Genomic DNA, 23,997 nt, shown 5'->3' on the forward strand with positions numbered 1-23,997 from the left:
TTGATCTCAAGGGAACTTTATTTTTTATTTTTATTAAAAAATTTTTTTTTGGCTGCGTTGGGTCTTCGTTGCTGTGCGTGGGCTTTCTCTAGTTGCTACCCACGGGGGCCACTCTTCACTGCAGTGTGCGGGCCACTCACTGCAGTGGCCTCTCCTGCTGCAGAGCAGGCTCTCCAGGCATGTGGGCCTCAGTAGTTGTGGCTCACGGGCTCTAGAGCGCAGGCTCAGTAGTTGTGGCACACGGGCTTAGTTGCTCCGCAGCATGTGGGATCTTCCTGGACCAGGGATCAAACCCGTGTCCCCTGCATTGGCAGGCACATTCTTAACCAGTGCATGCACCACCAGGGAAGTCCCTCAAGGGAACTTTAAAAAGAAGAAAATAACTGCCTAAGTTGTACTATAAACTTGTCATCTACATATTAATTTATGATTTTGTTTCTATTTTCAGTTGGTACTTTGCTGTATAAATGTTCCTTTTCTCCAAAACACCCTGTTTTCAGCTTCAAGAGTCATCCCATAGTTTAGTTTAAAACTTAATGATCCCCTACCCTGACAATTCATGTTATTTCAAAACCACTTGACTCCTATCTTTCTAGACTGAAGAGCTCTATATCTTTTTTGCTTATCTTCCTTTTTCAGTGCTTCATTGTTTTATTCTTCACCTTAAGACAGTCCCCGTGATAATACCAATGTTAGTTAGCTAGTGTTACTTTTTTAGTTCAAAATAGGTACTGAAAATTGTATGGCAGAGTCTTAAATAATTTTTAGGACTTCTCATTACTCCTGAAATCTTTTTTTGTGCTTTTACATAATGAAAGGAGGAAAATGAAAGAAAAGAACCAAACACCAGCAGAAAAGGAGAAAACTTTTTCATAAATGGACTCAATTACCTATCTTTTCTGATGTAAATTAAGTAATTTAAGAGAGCGTATAAACTTTCTCTGTTAAGCAGACATAGTTTGATTGTAAAATGGGTGGGGGTGGGGGATGAGAAAGATATTATTTGATTAATCAGCAATCATTTATACTGTGTGCTTTCTAGGATCAGGCCCTGTATTAGATACTAGAAGCGGTGTAGTGAAATGACAGGGGAGAGAATACCTGCCTATCATAGTAGTGATTGGGGGAGGTAGTCAGGGGCTGTGTGGAAATTTTCGTCCCCAGAGCATTTACAATGTCACTATCTGAATTCATTCAGAAAGAATTCAGTTAGTAAAAGGTGAATGAATAATACTGCAACAAAAGGACTTGGGCAGAACACTCACAGATCAGGGTGGTAATTATTCAACTCATGTTCTTATTAGGCCTGGAATCCAGCTGCTGAAGATCAGTGCTTTGACAGATGCCATAGACTTGGCCAGAAGCAAGAAGTCATTATCACGAAAGTGAGTTTTTAAGACATCTATTTTAAATAAGGTTTTCAAAATTCTACAAATAATGCGTGAATATATTGTAAAAGATTGAAATAGAATTATGCAAACTATGAAGATCATCTTTATTCTGTTTAGAAGGAAGCTACCATCAGTAGTTTAACATGCTAGTCAAAGTTTTTCTGTTTACATACATTCATACTTACGTATATGTGTAAATTTCAAAAATTTCTTAAGATAAATGGGATCATAGTTTATTATTTTGTAGTCTGTGTTTTTTCCCCCGAACAGTATATATTGGAGACTACCCTGTAAGAACATACAAATCAAACTTATTATTATTCTGTCATGGTAGACAGGCAACATAATTACATCTAATTTATTTAACCAGTTCAATTTTCGCTAATAAAAACACTCCTATAATGAGCATTAATGTGCATCTTTGTGCATATGTACAAGTACAGTATTTCTTCAGGATAGGTTAAGAAAACTAGAATTCTGGATTTAGAATCTTATTACATAACTGTCAAGTTGTTTTCAAAACAGGCTTTATGATATATGAGAATGATGTAAATTATGCTTATAAGATGGTCAAAAAGTGACCTTCTAATAATACTCATTTACCTAAGACCGTTAGCATATTTGACATATCTCTTGTTAATTTTTTTCTGTGAATTGCTTGCTTGTATCTTTGGCCCAGTTTTCATAAAGTACAAATATAGTTTTATAGTATAAAGTACTTCTTTATAAATTCTGATTTTAAACGTTTTATGTATGTTGGAAATTTTTTATTCCAGGCTCTTGCTTATCTTTGAACTTCATGTGCTTTTTGTCATGAAAAAGTTTAGAAATTTTATCATTTAAAACGTATCAGCCTTTTTCTTTGTATCTTATGGATTTTGAGGTCTTTCTTAGAACAGAAGGCTTTATCTTCAAACTTTAAGAATGAATCTCCTGTAAATTATGTAAACTGGGAGTAGTGTTTTACAAAAATGTCAATAAAAATTGCCGTACTGAAAATTTGGAGGGAAAAGAAAGAATATCCTGTGCTTCTGATTCTTTTGAAATATTTTACCTTTTTATGATTCATGATATGGATCTAACTTTTTTTCAGATGAAAAATCATTTGCTCCATTACCATTTTTTTTGGAAAAGTCCATCGTTTTTTTCTACTGATTTGAAATGTCACTTTATCATAAACTAATTCATGGGTCTCTTTCTGGACTCTGTTCTGTTCCACTGATCTCTTTTCTTTATTAATTACTCTTATTTACTATTAATCTATTAATTAATTTATAATCTATTAATTATTTATCGATATATATATTTATAACCTATTATATATAGATATATATTTATATATTTATAATCTATTAATTTAATTAATCTATTAATTAATTTAATTTATAATCTATTAATCTATTTACTATTAATCTATTAATTACTCTCTTTTCTTTAACAATTACTATGGTTTTATAAAGTATGCTTTGATATCTAGTAGAGCAAAGTGCACTCATTACCCTTTTTGAAAACTCTGTTGGTTATTAATATTATTATTTACTCTTGAATTGAACTTTGGATTTGGATTACCAAATTCCACTGAAGAAATCTTGTTTGGGATTTATTGAATTTATGATTAATTGGAAAACTGTCTTCTTTATAAATACAGAGTGTTCCCATACAAGAACTTAGATAGTATCACTCTCCTTTTTTTTAGGTCTTTTATGTATTTTGGTAACATTTTATAACACAGCTTGTATTACAGTAACTGGGACCTCTTGTACGGTGTTGAATAGTAGTAATCACAGTAATCATTCTTGACTTGTTCCTATCTTTGTTGGGAATACTTTTATTGTTTTACATTTAATATGTTATTCTTGGTAAGTTTCTAGTAGATATCCTTAAATAAGGTTGAGGACATTTATTTCTGGGTTAATGAGGATTTTTTTTTTTAAAGTCAAGGTTTTTATCAGGAATAAACGTTGAATTTTGTCAAATGCTTATCATCTATTGAGATGATCGCTTTTTTTTCTCTTAAATTTTTAATGTTATAAATTATACCAGATGAAGGCCTGTTCTTTCATTTCTGGGAAAATCTTATTTGGCTTTTTAAATATGTTACATTTATTTTGCTAATATTCCAGCTTCAGAGTTGCCTATAAAGTTTGCTTTTTTTGTGTGTTGCTCTTATCTTGATGATGGAGTTATAATACGTAACTTATGTCCTTACAGCTGTATTCTTTATACAGGAAAACTATATTGAGTGATAAGGGGAAATGGTGCTCATGTCTAGCTATCATATCATGTTCTAAATATTCTCACTGTATATTGAGAGAAAAGGGGGAGTGAAACAGTTTCTAATAGATTATTATTGACCATTTTTGAAAGCTACGTAATACTGTAAGAAAGCAGGTTCTTTTAAAGTATCATTTTCATCATGTCAATTTTTTTTTAATTAAAGAATTCAAGTATTGTGACCTAAAAAGTACTTAACCAATTTAACTTTGTTTTTCTTTTTAAAGTTCATTGTGAAGGATTCTGTTGAAGAAAATATGCTGAAAATACAAAACACAAAGAGAGAACTTGCAGCTGGAGCCTTTGGAACTAAAAAAGCAGATGCTAGTGAAATGAAACAAGCTAAAATTAATGAAATCAGAACTTTAATTGATTTATAATTTGTGGGATTTGGTAAGGTCAGTTTAATTAGATATATACAGAAGTTTTGGAAATGCGAAAAATAGTTTTAGAAATGAGGTCTAGAGTATATCTTCTAAAAGGAGCATATCATTTTATATTAGTGAAGAGGTATTACTAATACATAATCTCCTTCTATATATGAACCTATTTTTAATGACAGTTCAGGTAGCAATAAGTTCTGTTATATACTGTGGCCTAAAATAATTTTTTGAGACAAAAAGTTACTTTTATTCAACTTTTCGTATTATCTATGCTGAGTATTTTCATATATCTTCCAAGTACTCAGCTTTTTCATATTTCAGATAAGGTCAAACCTTTTATACTTTTGACCAAATAGTTATTTTCTATGTTGGACACATTTGGTTATTCACCAAAGTCTCCCATTTGTGATGCTGTGGATTCACAGTCCATGTAAACGATTAATATGTGCACAGACTATACAAGAGATTGACTTTATTGGACCTTCAGAAACCACATTTGCATTCCAGAACCTTAAATGAGAGACCAAAGTCCAGGTTAGCAAGTTACTTGTTTTTTTTTTTGTTTGTTTGGCTTTGTTCATGTATGTGTATGTATGTGTTTTGTTTTTGTTTTACAGTGTCATTGAGATAAAATTCACATAAGTGACTTACAATTTTATGTTCATGAAAATTGGGGATTGCGTTAGAGCACTATTTTCTCCGTTTTAGTCAGGTGGTACCATTCTTTTTGTTTAAATGTAACTTGACGTATTAGTGTGTAAATACAGTCTGTGGGGGTGAGAAGGAACCAGTTCTGCCCAATTTGATTTGAATATTTAAATTATGGAATTGCTGAATAGATATTTCTATATATAGATAATTCTTATTTATGTAGTTTAAAAAAATAACTATAGATTTTTATAATTCAGAAGACTACTATATGTGAGAGGCATGATAATCTGGATGGAAGTTGGGCTGGATGACATCCAAAATTGTTTCAACTTTTAAAGACATCTTAATCCCTGAATGGAAAATTTTCTTTGTTATTGTGTTTAGAATCAGAATTTGATTTTGGAACTTCAGTAATTCACCCTTACATCTATCTGTAGAATTACTCATCTTTTTCCTACTTTTGTTAATAATCAAACTCACGGTAGTTGCCACAGAATACTGGATGACTGTTTTAGTCACATTTAAAACAAACTATAAATTTATCAGTCAGGTTAGGTAGTCAGTGTTATTGTTTTCCTTAAGGAATCTTTTTTTTAATCCAAAGAAAGAAGAAATTACTTACTACAATAGGAGAAGCTTCATGTTTGATGATACAAATTTAAGAACCTTATATTTTACTTACAGTGTTGGAAGTGACTTGACTGAAAGATAAGAGGAGACTGGAGGCAGCGTTGTATTCTAGGGCACGCAATCTTAGATTTAGCACATACCTTAGCAACAAAATTCTTCCTTCTCTGTGCCCTGTCCTTTGCTCCAAAGGAACAGTGGATCAGACAGCAAGAATCTTCCCAGTCCCTCTTCTCTTCGGCAGCAGGTGAGGTAGAGGGCTGATGCAAAGGACAAACAGACCTTTCTGCAGGGATGAGAGTGGAATAATAACTTGAGGTTAGTCCACTAGCATTAGGAGCAATAGGGAAGTTCTTTACCTTGTAGGACTAGCATTGCACAAAATATCAGGTTGATCAGGATCTCATAAAATATGATATGTGGGTTCTCTATATACCAATACCCCAGTGAGATTAAGTATAAAAAGAGTTTGCAGCAAAAAACACAACCTACTCTTCTTGCTTACAAAGGCAGAGCCTTGCAAACTCACTGTAAAGGTGAAGACTTTGCTTGCTTCTTTACCCCAAACATTTACAGACTTGTGTTTTTAAACACATTCGTAATGATAAATTTGGCAAGTCATTTAAAAAATACCTTTTTGGTTTTGTATAGTTTGATTAAGTGGTGTTAAATAAAAAAACAACAAATTCATCCTAAGAAAATATATAAACTACTGGAATGAAAAGTTCACATTATGTTTACGCTGTTAACTCTGTTTCATTGCTACGTAGAGTAATAGCTTTAGAAACATCTTGAAAATATTGTATTCCCAGTTGTGGTTCAAACTGGATTTTGTTTTAAATTTAAAATTAATAAAAGTGAAAAAATTACTAGCTTCCTCAGTGCCGTAATTTTAATGAGTACTTTTTCTTTAAAGAACATTTAATCTTTCTTTATGAATCTCACACGTCTGTTCAGCTGTCTATATTATATAATTATTTTTTACTGAGAGTACATAAAAGTACTATGAGTAGCTGAGAATAACTGACTCATATTCCTACCCCTTTTTAATTTTACTAAATTTCAATTTAACTGGTTGACTTCTTATTTAGAAATCAGTGTATATATTTTTAAATTTTATGTTAAATCTCGATCTTCTTAAACATTAGTTTCGATTATTTTTATTTCCCCATCTGCCAGAAAAAAAGGAGTTGTGATCATAGTTATGTATAGTGGTATACTAGATAACAACACTCTCGATTATAGACTTTGCCCTAATTACAGCTCCAGGATTGGAAATAATCAAGAAAATAATCATCTTATGTTTAAAACCAGTGAGTACCAATAAATTTATACTCAGGCAGTGCATGTTTTCTGTTGGCATTCATTGGTGTGTTTTTTATTCATTTTATTTATATGCTTGCCAAAGTTCTGTTCATTAGTATTCGGAAGGAAGATTCATTAAAAACATGAGGACAAATGATATGTTTGGCTTATTAATAAGAATTCAAGTGCTTAACCTTAAGTTTTCAACTGTATTAACTTTAAAATATTTGCAAAAGGTGAAATACAACAGCTTTCCTTCATTTAATTCACCCGTAAGTATGTAGTAACTTCCTTACAAGTCCTACATTCTGGAATTTGTGACCTCATTTTTATGGTGCTTCTGAATAAAAAGACCCCAAAATTCTGATAGCTGTGAATAATGGTTGGGATGCTTCCCTTGCAGTAATGTCTACTTCAAAGGGGAAACGGTTGATTAGAAATCCTGTAAGCAGACGTAATGTTTTCTTCCATGTTAAAATAGTCATAGTTACTGTGTGATAATAAGGGAGAACAGTCTTCTAGATGAAGCCATAATAATTTACTGCTTTTGAAAGGGTAGATGATATCTTATTCCCAGTCAGATCTTTTAATGGTTAAAATGGGATTTTAAAAAATCTCTTTTTCAGCTCCCTACTCAACCTTCTTGATCAAGAATTTTCTGACAAATTTAGACCTTTAAATTCTACCTTTAAGTATGAAAATTGATTTCTACATGAAAATAATACAGTTTTAATAATGTATGTCATTCAAATGTACATGGAACAGGACACCTCCATTAACCTGAACCAAGTTATAATAACTAGGCTGCACTGGGACTTCATTTAGAAGGACAGCAAATACCAAAATGACTTCTTAGATTGGTAGATAAAACAAATTCTAGGGCATGTCTTTGCACTTTTGAAAAATGTAAAAATAGTGCATCTAGACTATTCCAAGAGGGTATTTAATGTGATAGATGTGATATTAAAAGTCATCAGAGAGATTATATATTAAAACATGTGCTCTATTTGCTAAAGCAGAGATAGGACTAGTGTTTTAGGAAAGTTTCCAGTAAGTCTGCCATCTTTCAGCATTCTAGTTTATTAGAAAGGCAGATAAAATTAACTAGGATACAGTTTCCTGAATGTTTAAACTAATTTACCCTTTTTGTTAGGGTAGGGAAGGGCTATTCCCGAATAGTACATTGTAGGATTTAAAATTTTTTTTCTTGGCACTGGCACTGGTATCAATATATTGATAAAGGTAAGTTAAATATTTCATGAGAAATGGTCTAGTGAAGGCCACTTCATATGTTTCTTGCAGGTACAGGTGAAAGCAAGAATTAAGATAAAACATTGATTTTATGCATGAATCATAGACCTCGATCAAGCTTGGAGCTCATCTCCAAAGGCATAAAAATCTGTCCTTTGTGTAGGCAAATCTGACTTATAGTCAAAGGCTGTTATATCCACCATTATTCATGGGATTAAAAAATAAGGATATACTGATCACCTCCACAAACGTATGTTCTTGTAATCTGAGTTAATGTTGCCTATTTACACATCCTACAAAGTGACCCTTGGTATTTTAGGCTCCCTGGAACAGATTTTGCAGTATAATTGTGCAACTTTGCATGGAAAAGTTAATACTTCACCTTAATTAAGGAGTATCCTTGGAAGATCAGGGAAGGAAAAAGAATCTGTTAGTCTAATTCAATGACTTCTCAGCCTCTTTTATGCATATTATATGCTTTTTCCTATGGTAAATTTGTCACTTTCCTTCCAAAAGTTAACAGCCTTTACTAAATACTATTTAAAGTAAATTACGTAAGCCTTTTCAGTTTAGAGCTTTTATCTCTTATGTTGTATACAAAGTAGGGACACAAAAAGTTAACACCAGGTCTTCCCTGGTGGCACAGTGGTTGAGAGTCCGCCTGCCGATGCAGGGGACACGGGTTCGTGCCCCGGTCCGGGAAGATCCCACATGCCGCGGAGTGGCTGGGCCTGTGAGCCATGGCCGCTGAGCCTACGCGTCCGGAGCCTGTGCTCCGCAACGGGAGAGGCCACAACAGTGAGAGGCCCGCGTACCGCAAAAAAAAAAAAAAAAAAGTTAACACCAGATGATATGTTTAATTCTCTTCCCCACCCCCCAGTCTGATGCTTTGATATCGTTCCTCAATTTAAAAAAAAAGGCTTTGAGTCTTGTGGTCTCTTGTGATACAGATGGAGAGTTCCAAAATACACTTCCTTGTTCAGATTGCATATTACCTGGCCACAACAATAAGGCAATATTAGGTATCTGAAGACTAGGTTTCTGTTTATCTCAACCAGGGGCCAAGAAGCCAAAAAAGGCTTCTGACCACCTAAAATAACAGATTTCAGTAAATCCATATACTTGACTCAGTAGAAAAGGACTAGTGTTCAAAGGCCCTGTTATTGAACAGTTGCCTCTTTCCCTATTTTTGTTCTAGGCAGACAGTAGGGAGCAGTGGTAGCTGATAGACTGGACGTCAAGAAACTTCAAAAACTTAAAAGTGAACACAGAATAAGTAAATCACAAGAGTTGAGTGTCTTAGTATAGGTGTCTGGAGCCCTTATCTCTAAAGGGATGTTGACCCTGAGTACATCACAGTATCGCAGCACAGTCATATAACAGAAATTTTCCCTCTTGTGGACCAATAAAACAACTGTGAAAACAGGATAATTCTGCATAGGTTTTTTTTTTTCCCTGTATAGGCTTTTAAGATACAAAGTCTATACGTTGTGAAGCTGAACTGTGTCCAAGCCAAAATTCATGACAATTCTATCCTTGAATTTTCTTACCCATTTTTATATTACAATTTCAGGCAGCCTATTTAGGAAAGCATTTGTAAAAGGTATTTCCCACGTTCTATTTCAAGGCCATTATCCTTATCTTCATAGCAAGCAAACTGAAAGCTTTTCCATTATTTGTGTTACTTCCTAGATTTCTGGCATTTATATTTCTGGTTACATACAGAGGTTACTCTGATCTCTGCCCATTTCTCTGATCTCACTGTCTGTTTTGATCACTCATTCGTTTAATGCAGAGCATAGTTTTAGAGTTAGAGCATACACAAATCTGAATCAAAGTCCTTTGCAGATGATTTACCTTTCTTATTCTCTGATTATCTGCAAGATGAGAATACTGTATATACATTATAGGACTGACATGAAAATTAAGCTATAAATACCTAATAAATATTGTCTTTCCTTTTTGCTTTCTTACAGATTTTCACTTGAGATTGAATTTCAGCATCAGAAACTCAGAGAAATAAGTTATCAAATAACATACCCAAGTATAAAAATAGTAATCTATTTGTAATAATAAGCAGAGGGAAAAAAGCAAACTGTGGCAGACTGTTTTATTTAAGGAGAAGCCAAGTCTTACTTAGCTTCATGGCCCAAGTTTCAGTGACATTAAACGGTAGACATTATACAATTGTATTTATAGATGTTGTTTATGATAATGTTTCCTGTGTCACTCAGGGAGCCGAGTTTGTCTTCTGGAAAGCCTTGACTGGTCAGCAGTTGAGTCCCCTGCTGTGTAACACCACCTCACCTTTCCAGGCGTCTTCTGCTAAAAACCCTGACTCCCTGTTGTGTTCAGTGTAAGCACTTTCTTAATGTATCAAGTGGTTCTCAAATGTCATTTGGGTCACAGTCATTGCTTGATAGTTACTTGGAGTAGAGATACTGTGACCTCAACCAAGGCCCACTGATTCATAATCTATAGTGATGAGGCCCAAGAAACCGTACTTACAAGGTGTCCAGTGTTTCTCAGGAGCAGCCAGGTTGGAGACACAGTTGCTCAAGCTTCTAGTTTCAGTTACTCCTTTTTCCTCTCTCTTCATCTCCAATCCATTAGCAGCTTTACTGCCTTCACCCTGGTGGAAGGTATGTTGGATTACCACTGTCTCTCTCCAAGACCACTATTAAACTAACTTGCCTTCCCATCAGCTCTTGTTCTCATTTAAACTATTTTCCACCAGCTGCAGAACCAATGTTTTTAAAATGTAAATCACAAAGGTAAGACAATTAGACTCTCTTTAAGAAGGACTGGCAATGAATTGAACAAACTATATTAAAATTCATTAATTCATAATGATACTAGAATAACCCCCCTCAAAACCACCTTTGGAGGATACTGTTAAACCAGTTCCTTATTTTATATACTAACTAGTGAGTGAAGGGAGAATCAAGCATTTATCCTGCCCTTTTAATAGAAACAACCTCAGGGTAACCAAATTACTGATGAATGGAAGTATATAGAAATAGTTCAGCTAATAAATGAGAGTATCACCATTTTGCAACCCCAGCGAGATAGATCATCAATGGCAGTTAAGATCATAAGGTAACTGGAGGCTTGGAAGTACCTAACAACATATAAAGTATTGCCCCCCCCCCAAAAAAATTACACCTTAATCTGACTGGCCCTCTAAATCAGTTTATAAGAAATACAGAATACAAGGTAACATGTCAAATTGCAATCAGTGAAGTGAAGAATGTGGGAGACAGGACAAATAATCTGGTTTCTTCAGTAAATAAATTGCAAGGCAACAACAAACAAGAAGGGAGGGTTAGGAAACACGACGGAATCAGAGATATATATCAACCAATTGCACTGTATGGGCCTTACTTGGATCTTAATAAGATCAAAGTGGAAATAAAACACAAAGTAAGGGAGGACATTTGGAATTAATAGTTTCTTGGTGAGATAATTTTCTGAAGTCCTTATGTTTTAAAGATATATATGGGAATATGAAATTTTTAATCTGGGATTTGCTTCCAAATAGTCTAGTACGGGAAGAGTTGGTGGGGATACAGATGAAACAGTTGTTGAAATTGGGTGATGGGGGTTCTTTATTCTATTCTGCTTACCTTTGTATGTCTCTATAGGTCCCCGTTAATAAAAAGTTAAATATAAATTACATTAATAAAACTTCAATCAATTGCTGTTGAATTTAAAGTAAAATCCAAAGCCCATACCTTCACCTATGAAGCCACTGCATACACACCTCTCCATCCTGTTTTATAAGCCTTTATTTCCACCAAGTTCTCACCTGCTTGCACAATTTCCTCTGAAGGGAATATTCTTCCTTCTCCTCACTCCCTTTTGGCTACCTCAGAGCCTCTCTTTCTGGCTTAACCATCATCTTGCAGGAGGTCTTTCCCGACTGCCCTAAAGGTGGACTTTCTCTGTTGTCAGTGTCCTTTATTTAGCATAATTTGCAATTATATATGTTCATTTCTCTTTCAGTCTGTTTCCTACTAGAATATAAGGAACTATGTCTGTCTTGTACACTCCTATATTTCTAATGTCCATCATAGGTGTGATATGGTCAGTACTTAAGTGCTTGTTCAGTGAATTCTTGTGTTGTCTGTCTTAAATATATATGTCAACTCAAATTGTGTTTGATGTGAAACTAAGATGACTGAATTAATGCTTTGGTAGATGTAATTTCTGGAATAAGCTCAAGTATTTCCTTGAAATCAGATACATCTTTATGACCATTGAGACTGTGAAAGCAACCGAGGGCTGAAATGAACTTTAAAATTAGGCACAAATAGATTGTCCAGAAATACAGACTATTTGTACGACTTGCAGATTACACTGTAATGAATTTAATTTCCGTTTAGCCAGGTTCTTCTATGCATTGGATTCTCACTGGAAGAGTTTAGCTCATACCTCTCAGTGCAGAGACTCTTGGGTCAGGAGTATCTTGAGGGTCTTTGTACCATGGCACCTGACACGCAGAGGCACTTAAATCTCTGGTAGTGCTTCACGTACTTTGAAGATCACAGCAACTCGTTTTCCACAGTCCAAATAATCGTAGCTTATTTTATCTTCAGAAATCATTTGTCATTTAACAGTTTACAATTTTAGGTAAGTCCTCAGGTTCTTCTTAAGCTCTTCTGGTAGCCAGCCTCCAAGGTGCCCACACCCGCCCCCCCCCCCCCCCCCGCATCCATTCTTGCCCTCCAGGTTTCCATACCCTGTATATTCATTCACACCCTTATTGAATAGGGCTGACCTGTGTAACCAATAGGCTATTGTGGAAATAAAGGAAGGTGATCTTGAAGGTTAAAAGCCACTGCGGCTTCTGGCCAGTTAAACCTCTAAAGTTTCTTGTCATGGTCTCTCTTGCTTTCTTCAACAGAATGACTTCTGATTACTCACTTCAGCTTTAAAACGACATTTTAGATCATACCCTTCACCAGCTTGCCATCCTTGCAACCTAGAATCACCTGTACATTGAATAAACATGCTTTATACTCCTATCATTCTAAGCCGTGGATAAAAATGCTAGAAGACGTTGGGTCTGGTACTGATTGTAACGGTCCTGAAAGATTATCGAGTATGTTTAGAGACTGACAATGAACCTATGACGATTTTAAGGTTACAATACTCTAAAATGTGAATACCCACTTCATACAGAAATGTGGGTGACAGATTAATTTGATCTTCCTTTCCTCCATCTATTAGATCAGATCCATCACCATCACTGGAGAACACTAGATGCAGATATCTCTTGATATCTAGAAACCAACTTTTAAAGCATGTATTTCAGTGTCAAGTTTTACACTGGTTCTTAAAACACAAATTCTACAAATTCTGAAAAATTCCCTAATACTTTTTTTTCAAGGGGAGTGGGTGCCCTTAATTGAATTAGACAACCAAGATATGTCAAGAAATCTTTATTTTTCATACAAGGTGCCACTGTAGGTAACCATCACACTGCTGTTTTCAGATATACAGAACTGAACGAAAGCATTTTAGCATGCCGCCTTACTGTACATAGAAAACTGGTGAACATCTTCAGACACTAAGACTAGGAAATAAAATGGGTTAACACCATTTGTTGATAAGCTTATGAGTCACTCAGCAGTGTTCTTATAGGCTGTCTTTACCTGAAAGCAGAATTACAATCACTCTGGCAGCGTCTGGGCGATTCTAAAATGCAGGTCTAGTGAAGGGTACAACAAGCAAGCAAGAGACAGGTGCTGTGTCCCAATCTGAAGGGAGACTGATTTGGAGCCTGGCTTGGCACATTTTAAGAGTTGATAACAGCCGTCTTAACCGCTTAAGATTTGAGTGTCCCTTACCACGTACGTTGGCAATCGGCATAACTGAGAATTTCTGAAATACAAGCTGAGGGTTAAAAAGCAGAACTGTCCTTCATATCACAGAATTGCTACTTAACTTTTGCCCAGCTCTCACCAGTTGTCCTGCAAGACCCCCCACCCACATCTGATGGATTTTAATGAAAGCCTCTAACAACTGTAACCGACCTTTCTTAACCCAGCTCTAGATACTAAGTATCGGAAACAAGTGCCTGTGAAGTGGATGTGTCCACGGAAAAGGGCAGTGTTTCTACTGGAGGTAAGTGTCCAGCTTCCTCTTGATGTTGTCAAAGGAATCTGCTCCCATATAATCAGCCTGGCCCTGTTCCCACCGCTCCTTCCGTTCTTCTGAGGATACAAAAGGCTGTGCCGTAGCCGGGATCTCCCCAAGGGACAGCTGTGATACGGCTGATGAGACATTTTCCTAGAAAGGGGAGAATAATCAGAGACTCCTTTAGAGCTGAAAGACCATCTTAAAGAATGCAATAAACTGAAGAAGGTGAGAAGAACCAGGATGAATTATCATGCAAGGTAGCAAAAACTGAAAAGTATTACATGAAACAAAACAAGACACAGAAATACAAGGATCATGATATTTTTCCTAACAAAATGAAGACTTCTTGACTCGGTGAAAACATAGGGAGAACAAATTAATTGGGTAGGGTTAATGTTTAAGTTCTGCATACCTTTCTACAGAAGCCACAAGAGAAAGCCAGTGTATAGACCAAGTCTGAAAGCTGCAACAGTTCATTAGAAAGTGTAAGATGGATGGACAAGGGAACACAGTCTCACGGTAAGTTCTTGATCTGTGTGGGCTCAGAAAGGTTGAGAACTTAAACGAAATGATACCTCAGAAGCTACACTTCAGAAAGAACCTAAGCAGAGAGCCGCACCACATACACAGCTGTCACATTATAAAAGCGAGAGCTAAACGGTCTGAGCCATACACCAAATTTATCTTCCTGTTCAAGCTTATTACCAAGTAGTATCTATTCCTGCAGCTTCTGTTACTTTGCTTAGTTTTGATTACGTCTTCATTTCCCATCCTCACCTTCCCTTGATTCATAACCCTCAGTCCTTGGGTTGTGGAAGGAACAAGGTAAATGTGCAGGAAATGGAGCAAACCTACTCTGCATTAAATTCGATTCTCATTACATACAGGTAGGCAATTAAATTCAGTAGTATCATAAAAGAACATCAAAGTTATCCTTCAGAAAGCTCTCAGGTGCGATAGTACTGGAAATCGTAGAGAAAAAGGAAGGCAAATGAATACATACAGGTATTGTTTTTAACAGAGAAAATGGTAGAACAAAATGTTTGAGTAGCTGTTTTTGTTGCTATATAGATGTGTAGGTATAAGTATATATGTATTTAAATATCCCGGAATTCCAAGGTATTTGGGTAGATTCCACGGGATTATATTATAGCCGAGGCAACGTTAAGTCCTTCCCTTGGATTAGTCCTGCCTCTGCCTTCCACATGCCACCGGAATGATACCAGGAGCCTCTTGCAGAGTCCTCTGCTCACAGTGCTTTCATAAGGACAGCCGTCTCTCAGACCTGGATGGGAGTCCCAGTTCTGCTACTGACTAGTCTGCTACATAACTAAGGGAAGGGATGTTAACTCCTTTAAGCCTCAGTTAATTTTAATATATAAAAAGGGGATATTAACAAAAATAATACTTACTTGACAGAGTGCTTATAAGGGTTAAATAAGAATAGATATCTTAAGCACTTACTATGTACCTGGCAATGTTCCAAGTACTGTGTAAGTATTATTTCCTGGTCCATATAAAGCAATTAGTGTAAGAATGTAAGTGTTAGTTCTTTTTCCCTTTCTCCTTTTTATATTTTGGCACAAGTGCTCATAAGTGAAATGGCTAAATTCTATACCATAGCAAAGAGAAGGATCTCTTATAACCTTATCATCTCTTATAATTATACCAAGGTAATTAACTGATCTATTAAGACTTGATTATAATTTACTCATTCAGTTTTATTCTTTTTTTTTTTCTTTTGCGGTACGCGGGCCTCTCACTGTTGTGGCCCCTCCCGTTGCGGAGCACAGGCTCCGGACGCGCAGGCTCAGCGGCCATGGCTCACGGGCCCAGCCGCTCCGCGACACGTGGGATCCTCCCGGACCGGGGCACGAGCCCGTGTCCCCTGCATCGGCAGGCGGACTCTCAACCACTGCGCCACCGGGGAGGCCCAGTTTTATTCTTTATATCTTAATATGCAACATAAAAGTTTAATTTCTCCTCCTCTTCCAATTCTTCCAAAAGAACAAACCTCAGAGGAAGACCTTTAAAGTCAGAATTGTTACTGTAAATGTTAATGTCATCTTCCTCTTACAGAGAGATTTCTTTTTCAAGATCCAATATAACCAGAGGAGTACAACATGGCAAATCAAAATAATCCTAGAGAAGTATTTGCTGTATGTTCATGTTACTGTAATTTTCACTTGGAATATATTCTTCTACACGATGGCAAAAATAAAATAGGTATATTTAAATACTTGCAGTTTCTAAAACGTGAAATGGGGGGTCCTTTGTTTTCGTAAACCACTATTTTTTGGGGAATAATCTTACAGTCTTAGGACAATGGGCTCAGAATTTTATAGTTATGACATACGGATATATAGATAGATAGATAGATAGATACAGATATTATATATAGATCTATCTATCCATCTAAACCTCTAAAAACCTTTCCTTTGCTCCCAGGTCTACTGAAATTTGCCACAAAATCTACTTCTCTAATCTTTGCTGGTAATATTTCTCCACTCTAAGATGGACATCGTTTTCTTTCCACAAAGTCTTACTTTATCTCTTTGTTCAAAATACCACTAAATATTCCATCTCTACCATTATACCAAATTTTAAAAAATACAGCATCAAATTACCTGAAGGAAAAAAACAGAACCTACCACGTGTACGTATGAGCGGGTGTCTTTGACAAGGCCAAACTGCTGAAGCAGAGGTAAAACGCTGGTCGTGAAGATGTCCCACCACAGGTTGAGAAACTCTGGATGAGCCACAGTGGGATCGTGGGGCTCACTTCTGACACTTTTTGTTTGAGGATCGTAAGTGTAATTCCACGGTTTGATTCGTCCTAGGAAATGCACAACTTTGGCATTTGCACCAAATCTGCCAAGTGAGCACAAGTTGAAGCGGTTAGTGGATTCTGAGCACTGACAGCTCACCTTCCATCCGGCAGCAGTGGCTGGAAAAAAGGTGGAGCTCACTGGAACAATTTTAGACTTCTAAAATTATTCAGTTATATGTTAAGTATACAGAAAATCCCAAAGTCGCAGTGGATCAGTGCAACAACCCAACGCTGATTTACCGTGGATAGCAGAGGTACAGCCACTTGTTAAACCATTTGATAGTACCTAGTAAAACTGAAAATGCTCATACTGTACAACCTAGAAGGAAGCTCAGCTCCTAGGCACATACCCTACAGAAACTCTTACACGTGTGCAGCAGGAAACATAATCAAAATGTTCACAGCAGTAGCACTGTCTGAAATAGTCGTAAACTGGAAACAACTGAAGTGACTACACTTTAGATTACTGTTCAGCAAGTGTTCGTGCCTTTTCCCAGTCTCCACAGGGGGAGTACACTTTCCTGCCTGACTGATATTCGCATGTCTGCATGACTTGCTTTCACCAATGAAATGTGGGCAGAGTGACAGGGTGCCTTAAAATAGCATTGCTTGTTTCTGCTCAGCCTCCCTGAGAAGCTACAACTTCTGCCAGCGGAAGAATGTACCCTGGGTAGCCTGCTGGTTCCAGAAGAATGAGACAGTCACAACAGATGTGGATCAAACCTGTGGCCTGGCTCCAAACTCAGCTGAGATGATCAGAGCTGTCCCAGACCACTCAATAACATATGAGCAAGAAATACATGCTGACTGTTGAATGTCACTGAAATTCGATGGTTATCCATTCTGTTTTTGTTTTAAGGACAATTTCTGGTATATTCATATCATAGAATACAATATAGCAGTGAAAATGAATGAACTGGAGCTACCCAGATCACATAGCAAAAGGATGACTTTTCAAAATATGCTGAAAAAAAGAAATTATACAAATTCAAATAGAAACACATACATATGAATCTACTTACATAAGGACAAAACAAAACAAAAAAGTACTGTTTAAAGAGTAGAAAACTGTAATCAATGTAAATCTCATGATATTGGTTATATTGGGAGGAAAGGGGAAGCTGTGATGAGAAAGACGAAAAGGGGCTTCAAAGATACTGGTTATGTTCCAATCCTTAACTTGGGTGGTGAATGTGTTTTAAAAACTAAACATTTTTGTATATCCTCTTATATATACATTATATTTCACTAAATACACAACACATTTTTTATATTATCTCATAATATAAAAAAAAGTAAGACTTAAGAATGGTCCTGTTCTGGCTGGGAGGAAATCTATACATGTGAAACGAAATAATGATAAAGGTGAATACAAGTGCCAAAAGGAAGATGGGAACAGTGAGTGCCCTAAGAATTCAGAAGCAAGGAGGTCACTGAAAGCTCAGGTCAGTGGGGCAGGAGGTGCTGAGATAGTGGATGTGACTTAAGATTTGTCCAACAGATAGGAGCTGGGTAGCTGGTGCTAATACAGGGAATTGTAGGCAGGGGGATGCAGGTATCAGGTGAGCAGGTGTGTACCAGACCAAGTGTCCTCCAATTAGAGCCGAAGAGGAAGCTTTGATAGGGAAAGGTAAAATGGGACAGATCCCTGGGTGTTGGGCTCAAGTGTCAGATTTTAAGTGGAGTTATCCTATAGGCAGCCGAAATATTTGAGCATGACGTACAGTTCAAAACAATGCAAACTCTATTCATGTAACTCTCAGCTTCTAAAGGTTTTTTTTGTTTTGTTTTTAATGTCACAGACCTGTTATATAGCTATCATTATCTGACAGTTTACTATGTTTGGGGCCCAAATTCTTTGAGGACACATTTGGGAATAATCGTCCTGCCAGGTAAATTTTACTAATGTGTTAAATGGAGACTCCTAGAGGCTACGTGAGTTGCCCAGAGCCATAAGGCTACTTAGTGGCAGAGATGGGATTCGGCACAGTTTTGCCCCTCTCTTAAACCTAAGCTCTTACCATCCTACCATGCTGCTACTCCAAAACCATGCAAGAAGAAGAGAGCTTACTGTAAATTTCCTCCTAAGGATAACTAACTATCCTCCAGTGCATTTCTTTTGAAGATGAAGTGGACACCTGATATCCCCAAGCTTACTCTCCATGTTATACACGTGGTATATTTTACATGCACACACTTGTGCACATATACACACAAGAACTCTCAATGTTATCCTTAAAAGGATACCTCATAATGCTCAAATCTGTGCACAGAGAGGGCTGTCAATTCAATAAGCAACTGTTACGTGTAAGGCACTATACTGTGGTCAGCGTGCGACCCTAAGAGGCTTTATCCAAACACGGAGATGAGTCATCTACATAAAAATAAGAAACAGCAGCACAAGCAAGGCAACAAGTCGGGGCCAGCAGGGCAGTGCTGACATTAAGGGCTATGGACATGTCGAAGCAATTACTGCAGGTGGAGGTTTTCAGGAGAGGCTTCAGACGAGGCTGAGGAAGATGAGCAGGATTAAGAGACGTGCCTTCAGCAAATGTTCTAATGGTGATGGGGGGACCCATCCCAGAGACCTGATACCTGCGCGCTGGTGGGGCGGGGGCGTGGGCGGGGACAACAGGCACTGCCTCATCCTAGTGGTACACGGAAGCCTAAAACCAGAATAGAGCACATGTGAAAGAGGAGGTGCCCCTTCCACCTCCTCAGACACCCACTCCTCCTGCCCTGACTTCCCTGCCTGGAGCAACAACACTTGTTTGCGTCTCCTTTATTAACTGACCAGTAAGTCTCAAGCCATGACCTGCCGAGCCTAATTTAAACATCACACACACAGTCATTACATGAGAGCCATGAGAGGTAGCAACACTAAGATAAAAGATGAATATAGTGGGCTTCCCTGGTGGCGCAGTGGTTGAGAGTCCGCCTGCCGATGCAGTGGACACGGGTTCGTGCCCCGGTCTGCGAAGATCCCAGGTGCCGCGGAGCGGCTGGGCCCGTGAGCCATGGCCGCTGGGCCTGCGCGTCCGGGGCCTGTGCTCCGCAACGGGAGAGGCCACAACGGTGAGAGGCCCGTGTAAAAGATGAACACAGCATGAACTTGATTCCTTTCCAGCCCACTCTCCCGAGAGTTCACATCTGCTGAAGCAGTGGTCATCGGAATAGCTAACACTCACATGTGCCAGGCACTGGTTAACGTCTGCCTCGTTCACCTCAGTTAATCTCCAGAAACAACTGTGCGAGGACACCAAGGCAGGAAGAAGTTAACTTGTCTAGGATCATGTGGCTGGTGAGTGACAAGGCTGGGATTCCACCCAAGCCGTCTGGCTCCAGAGCCAAGGTTCTCATCCACAGCTAGGCTGTACTTGTAAGACACTCCCAGAATCATACGGACATCACCTGAGAGCGTCATTTGTTCCTCCACGGATTAACTCCCTGCCTACAGACGGTCAATATCAAAGTTGGAAATGAGCCCTGGAAACACCCCCAGTATAGTCAAGGACAGAGCAGCAGAAAGTAATTAATAGGAAAGAAAGCTACAAAGCAAGCAACTTAGCACTGTCTGAAGACGGTTCTCAGAGGGATACAGTTTGCACAAAGTTTAGGGGGAAAGGGGGGAAACAAGAGCAAGAAACAGACGGTGGTGCTTCTTAGGACCCACAATTGGACTGTGCTGGGCAGCGTCTAAGGGCCTTCCCAGAGTGAACGCAGAGGAAGGGCACAACGGTCCAATCCACAGAAGAATGCCACTGCAAAGCGGCCAACACGCCTGCACCGCAAGATGGCCCAGTCTCTGCGGGAGGCGGAAGCGCACACCTCAGCCTCTGGCTCTGTCTGTGCCCCGAGGTGGCTCAGGGGCCTCTGCCACCTCCCTGGGTACTGGCCTCGTGCCGGGCGGATTCCTCCCCACGTGGCCCATGGCCTTCTCCTCGCATGTCAACAGGAACACCACTGCGGGCGGTCCACACCCTGCACTTCACTGTGGCTCAGGCCTGGGTTCTACTTTCATGAATCCATGATGCCTAAGTGCTTCTCTAATGCTAAATCACTGTCACCTTCTGTGGCCAGGGGAAGGACCCCCTTTCTCAAAATTACCTTCTTTACCTATTCCACCCTAACAACGTGAAAAATTCTATCCACTGGACAGTCCTTTCATCAACCGAGCAGTCTTGAAGTTTTTTTTTTTTTTAACATCTTTATCGGAGTATAATTGCTTTACAATGGTGTGTTAGTTTCTGCTTTATAACAAAGTGAATCAGTTATACATATACATATGTCCCCATATCTCTTCCCTCTTGCGTCTCCCTCCCTCCCACCCTCCCTATCCCACCTCTCTAGGTGGTCACAAAGCACCGAGCTGATCTCCCTGTGCTATGCGGCTGCTTCCCACTAGCTATCTATTTTACATTTGGTAGTGTATATATATGTCCATGCCGCTCTCTCACTTTGTCACAGCTTACCCTTCCCCCTCCCCATGTCCTCAAGTCCATTCTCTAGTAGGTCTGTGTCTTTATTCCCATCTTGCCCCTAGGTTCTTCATGACCTTTTTTCTTTTTTCTTAGATTCCATATATATGTGTTAGCATAAGTCTGTTAAAGGTAGGAACTGAGATCTCAAAGGGTTCTAAATGTGGGTAGAACTGCCCTTTCTGCTCAAAGGCGAGGAATTCCTTGGGTGCCAGTAAGATGGGGGGAGGGTGGGAAGGGTTAAGAGGTGAGCAGAGGCAGGCTGCACGGTGTGAGGTACCTTCCCAACAGCTCCCCAAATCCCAGCAACAAAACAAATTGCAAAATGCACAGGGTGAGAGGTTTCTTGAGAAAATGACTGGGGCCAGGGTACTGAGGGGCAGACCAGGAAGAGCCTGAGGATTCAGGAGGCTGACGGCAGAGAGATGCGCGAGGGAGTCAGGAAGATGCTGGGGCTTACAGGCTTCATATGTCACGGGTTCAGGCTACGGTCAGCCCTATTTCTGCACAGTAAGGAACAGGAACCTGTTTTTTAGGTCCTGAGGGCGTTACTCGAACCTAAGTTGCCATCTACCTGACAGATCTACGGGAATGAACAGGGGTGGGAGAAAAACAAGTTTCAGACCAAGGACGCTTTATGAGAAGAGCAGACCTGGTGAGTCACTGCATGTGAAGGTTCTGGTCAGCCCAAGGGCCCTTTGAGGGGGGGAAGAAAGGCAGCTGCTGAGTGGGAACCACGGAGCTCAGACAGAAAGGTAGGAGGAAGGTAAGACAGAAGAGAGATGCAGCACTGCTGGTGCGACCCCTCCCTGGGAAACACGGCAGCCATGCCAAACATCCTCTGCCCATTTCAGTGACTCACGTTCTCTGACCCGCGGCCACTCACTCTCGTACCTCCTCGGCTGCTGTGCAAAAGGCAGTCACCCAGTAGGGTGCTCCTGGTAATCACCTAAGACTGCCCTGGGCTCCATACAAGGGGCAGCCCTATTAGGCCTAACACTGGCCGCCACAGGTGAAGGTTTATGAGTTAAAAAGTTTATCTAACTACGCTCTCACTATACAAACAGAATGGTGTTTATTTACACAACCAAGGAGCCTGAACGTCCTTCTCCACTAGCTTTCGTAATAAAACTCTTTGTTTGCCAAAAAGAGGAGCAAAAGGTCTTAGTTTTTGCATCTAGAGTTTCCATTAACCTAGATATGGATTTCATGTAATTATTTTTGTCACAATCATGTTCCCTGAGGGATGTTTTTCAAAATCATTTTCTATCATTTCAATCAATTTATTCTTCAGTCATTTATGAAAAATACAAAATAACCAGGTCAAAATGAAATAAGTAAGAGCACAGGTCATAAGTAAAAGAGAAAATTACTTCTTGCTTAAAAGAATAATTTAGCCTAAAATGCAAACCGGGGTGGGGCTGTTTCTTAGAGAAGGGTAACCCAGGATATGACTCTGGTGGTATCTCTCTCTCTCACCAAAGGTACGACAGTCAGAACTTATGTCACCTTTTTAGTCAAAAGCAAAGCGGCCGATGAACTAGCAGGGGAAATGCTGATGTCAGAAGATTAAGTTCGACTGACCTCAACTCTCAGCAAGGATAACTAGAAGATTCACTGACTCACTGCCTGATTTATCCACCAAATTGTACCAGCCAGGAAAAAAAAAGTCGGGTACATATCACAATTGTCTCTAACTTACTAAGAGCCATTCATTCTGACCCACTAATGGGGATTTGTCTCAGCTTGCATACGTCTCTTAAAATAAGTGTTCTAATTTTAACTTGATAGAATCTCAAAAGTGACGTCCAGATCACAAGGCATAGTTTGAACCCAAGCCAGCAATAATAGTGCTTATGTTAGCCGTTAAAATAATCCCTGTGACCTGGCGTTACCAAAAGATCAGATAGAATTTTCATGACTAGTTTAGCAGTTGAGAAATGGGGCCGGTAACGTGTGGATGAGACTACAGAACCGGTCAGAGCAGAAAAGGAACTAATCCACGACAGTGCACACAGGAGCAATTTTAGTTCTCAGGAAGCTCTCTGTGTGCAATGTTCAATCAGGTAACAAGGAAGAGAGACGCAGCACTGCGGGTGCGACCCCTCCCTGGGAGACACGGCAGCCGTGCCAAACATCCTCTGCCCATTTCAGTGACTCACGTTCTCTGACCCGCGGCCACTCGCTCTCGTACCTTCGCAGGCTCCCTCTTATACATGAACCTTTCCCCACAGCCAATCAGCCACCTCTCCTCTCTCACCAAAAAATTCCTCCTCTTACCCACTCACAGTCTAAACCAAGAGTCATAAACCCAAGTGCCCAAGGGGTGGGCTGGTCATGCAGAGAGTGGACCTGGTGAGGGGGGTCCATGGGGCAAGTGCTTTTCCTATCAGCAGAAGACAGCTGCTACCTAGCAGCAAACCACGGTGGCCTCCAGGGACCCACCCGGTTTCTCCTTGCCTTTCAAGCTAAATAACCCTCCCAACTGTGTCCTGGAAATCACAAAAACAACAGTACTCAAACCCAGACTTTAATAACCTCAACTTGGACCTAGTCAACTATGCCAACCTACCAGGTTGGCCTCTAGTCACAAAGTAGCAGGGAAAGCCTCATGATGCCAGGCCACTAGGAAGACTTTCCTAGGGGGAGTGTGTCATTCTTAG

At 39.0% G+C, this 23,997-nt stretch overlaps 2 protein-coding genes across 3 annotated transcripts in view; one reads left to right on the forward strand and one right to left on the reverse strand.

Moving 5' to 3' along the window:
- HLTF (helicase like transcription factor) overlaps positions 1–6,265 on the forward strand; it is a 59,870-nt gene extending 53,605 nt beyond the window's left edge. For both annotated transcript variants that reach the window (XM_082655495.1, XM_082655496.1), the window contains exons 24-25: positions 1,305–1,385; positions 3,893–6,265. In XM_082655495.1, coding sequence (XP_082511621.1) covers positions 1,305–1,385; positions 3,893–4,045 — 234 coding nt within the window. In that variant the 3' untranslated portion in view covers positions 4,046–6,265. The remainder of the gene's footprint in view (positions 1–1,304; positions 1,386–3,892) is intronic.
- Positions 6,266–13,313: 7,048 nt separating this feature from the next.
- Positions 13,314–23,997, reverse strand: part of GYG1 (glycogenin 1) — a gene marked incomplete at its 5' end in the record, with an annotated part of 38,258 nt that continues 27,574 nt past the window's right edge. Inside the window, 2 exon segments of the mRNA XM_082654950.1 lie at positions 13,314–14,176; positions 16,678–16,897. Of these exon segments, the coding sequence (XP_082511076.1) occupies positions 14,003–14,176; positions 16,678–16,897 (394 nt within the window). The 3' untranslated portion in view covers positions 13,314–14,002.

Source organism: Grampus griseus (assembly GCF_964374135.1).
Source record: "Grampus griseus genome assembly, chromosome: 5".
Taxonomy (NCBI): domain Eukaryota; kingdom Metazoa; phylum Chordata; class Mammalia; order Artiodactyla; family Delphinidae; genus Grampus; species Grampus griseus.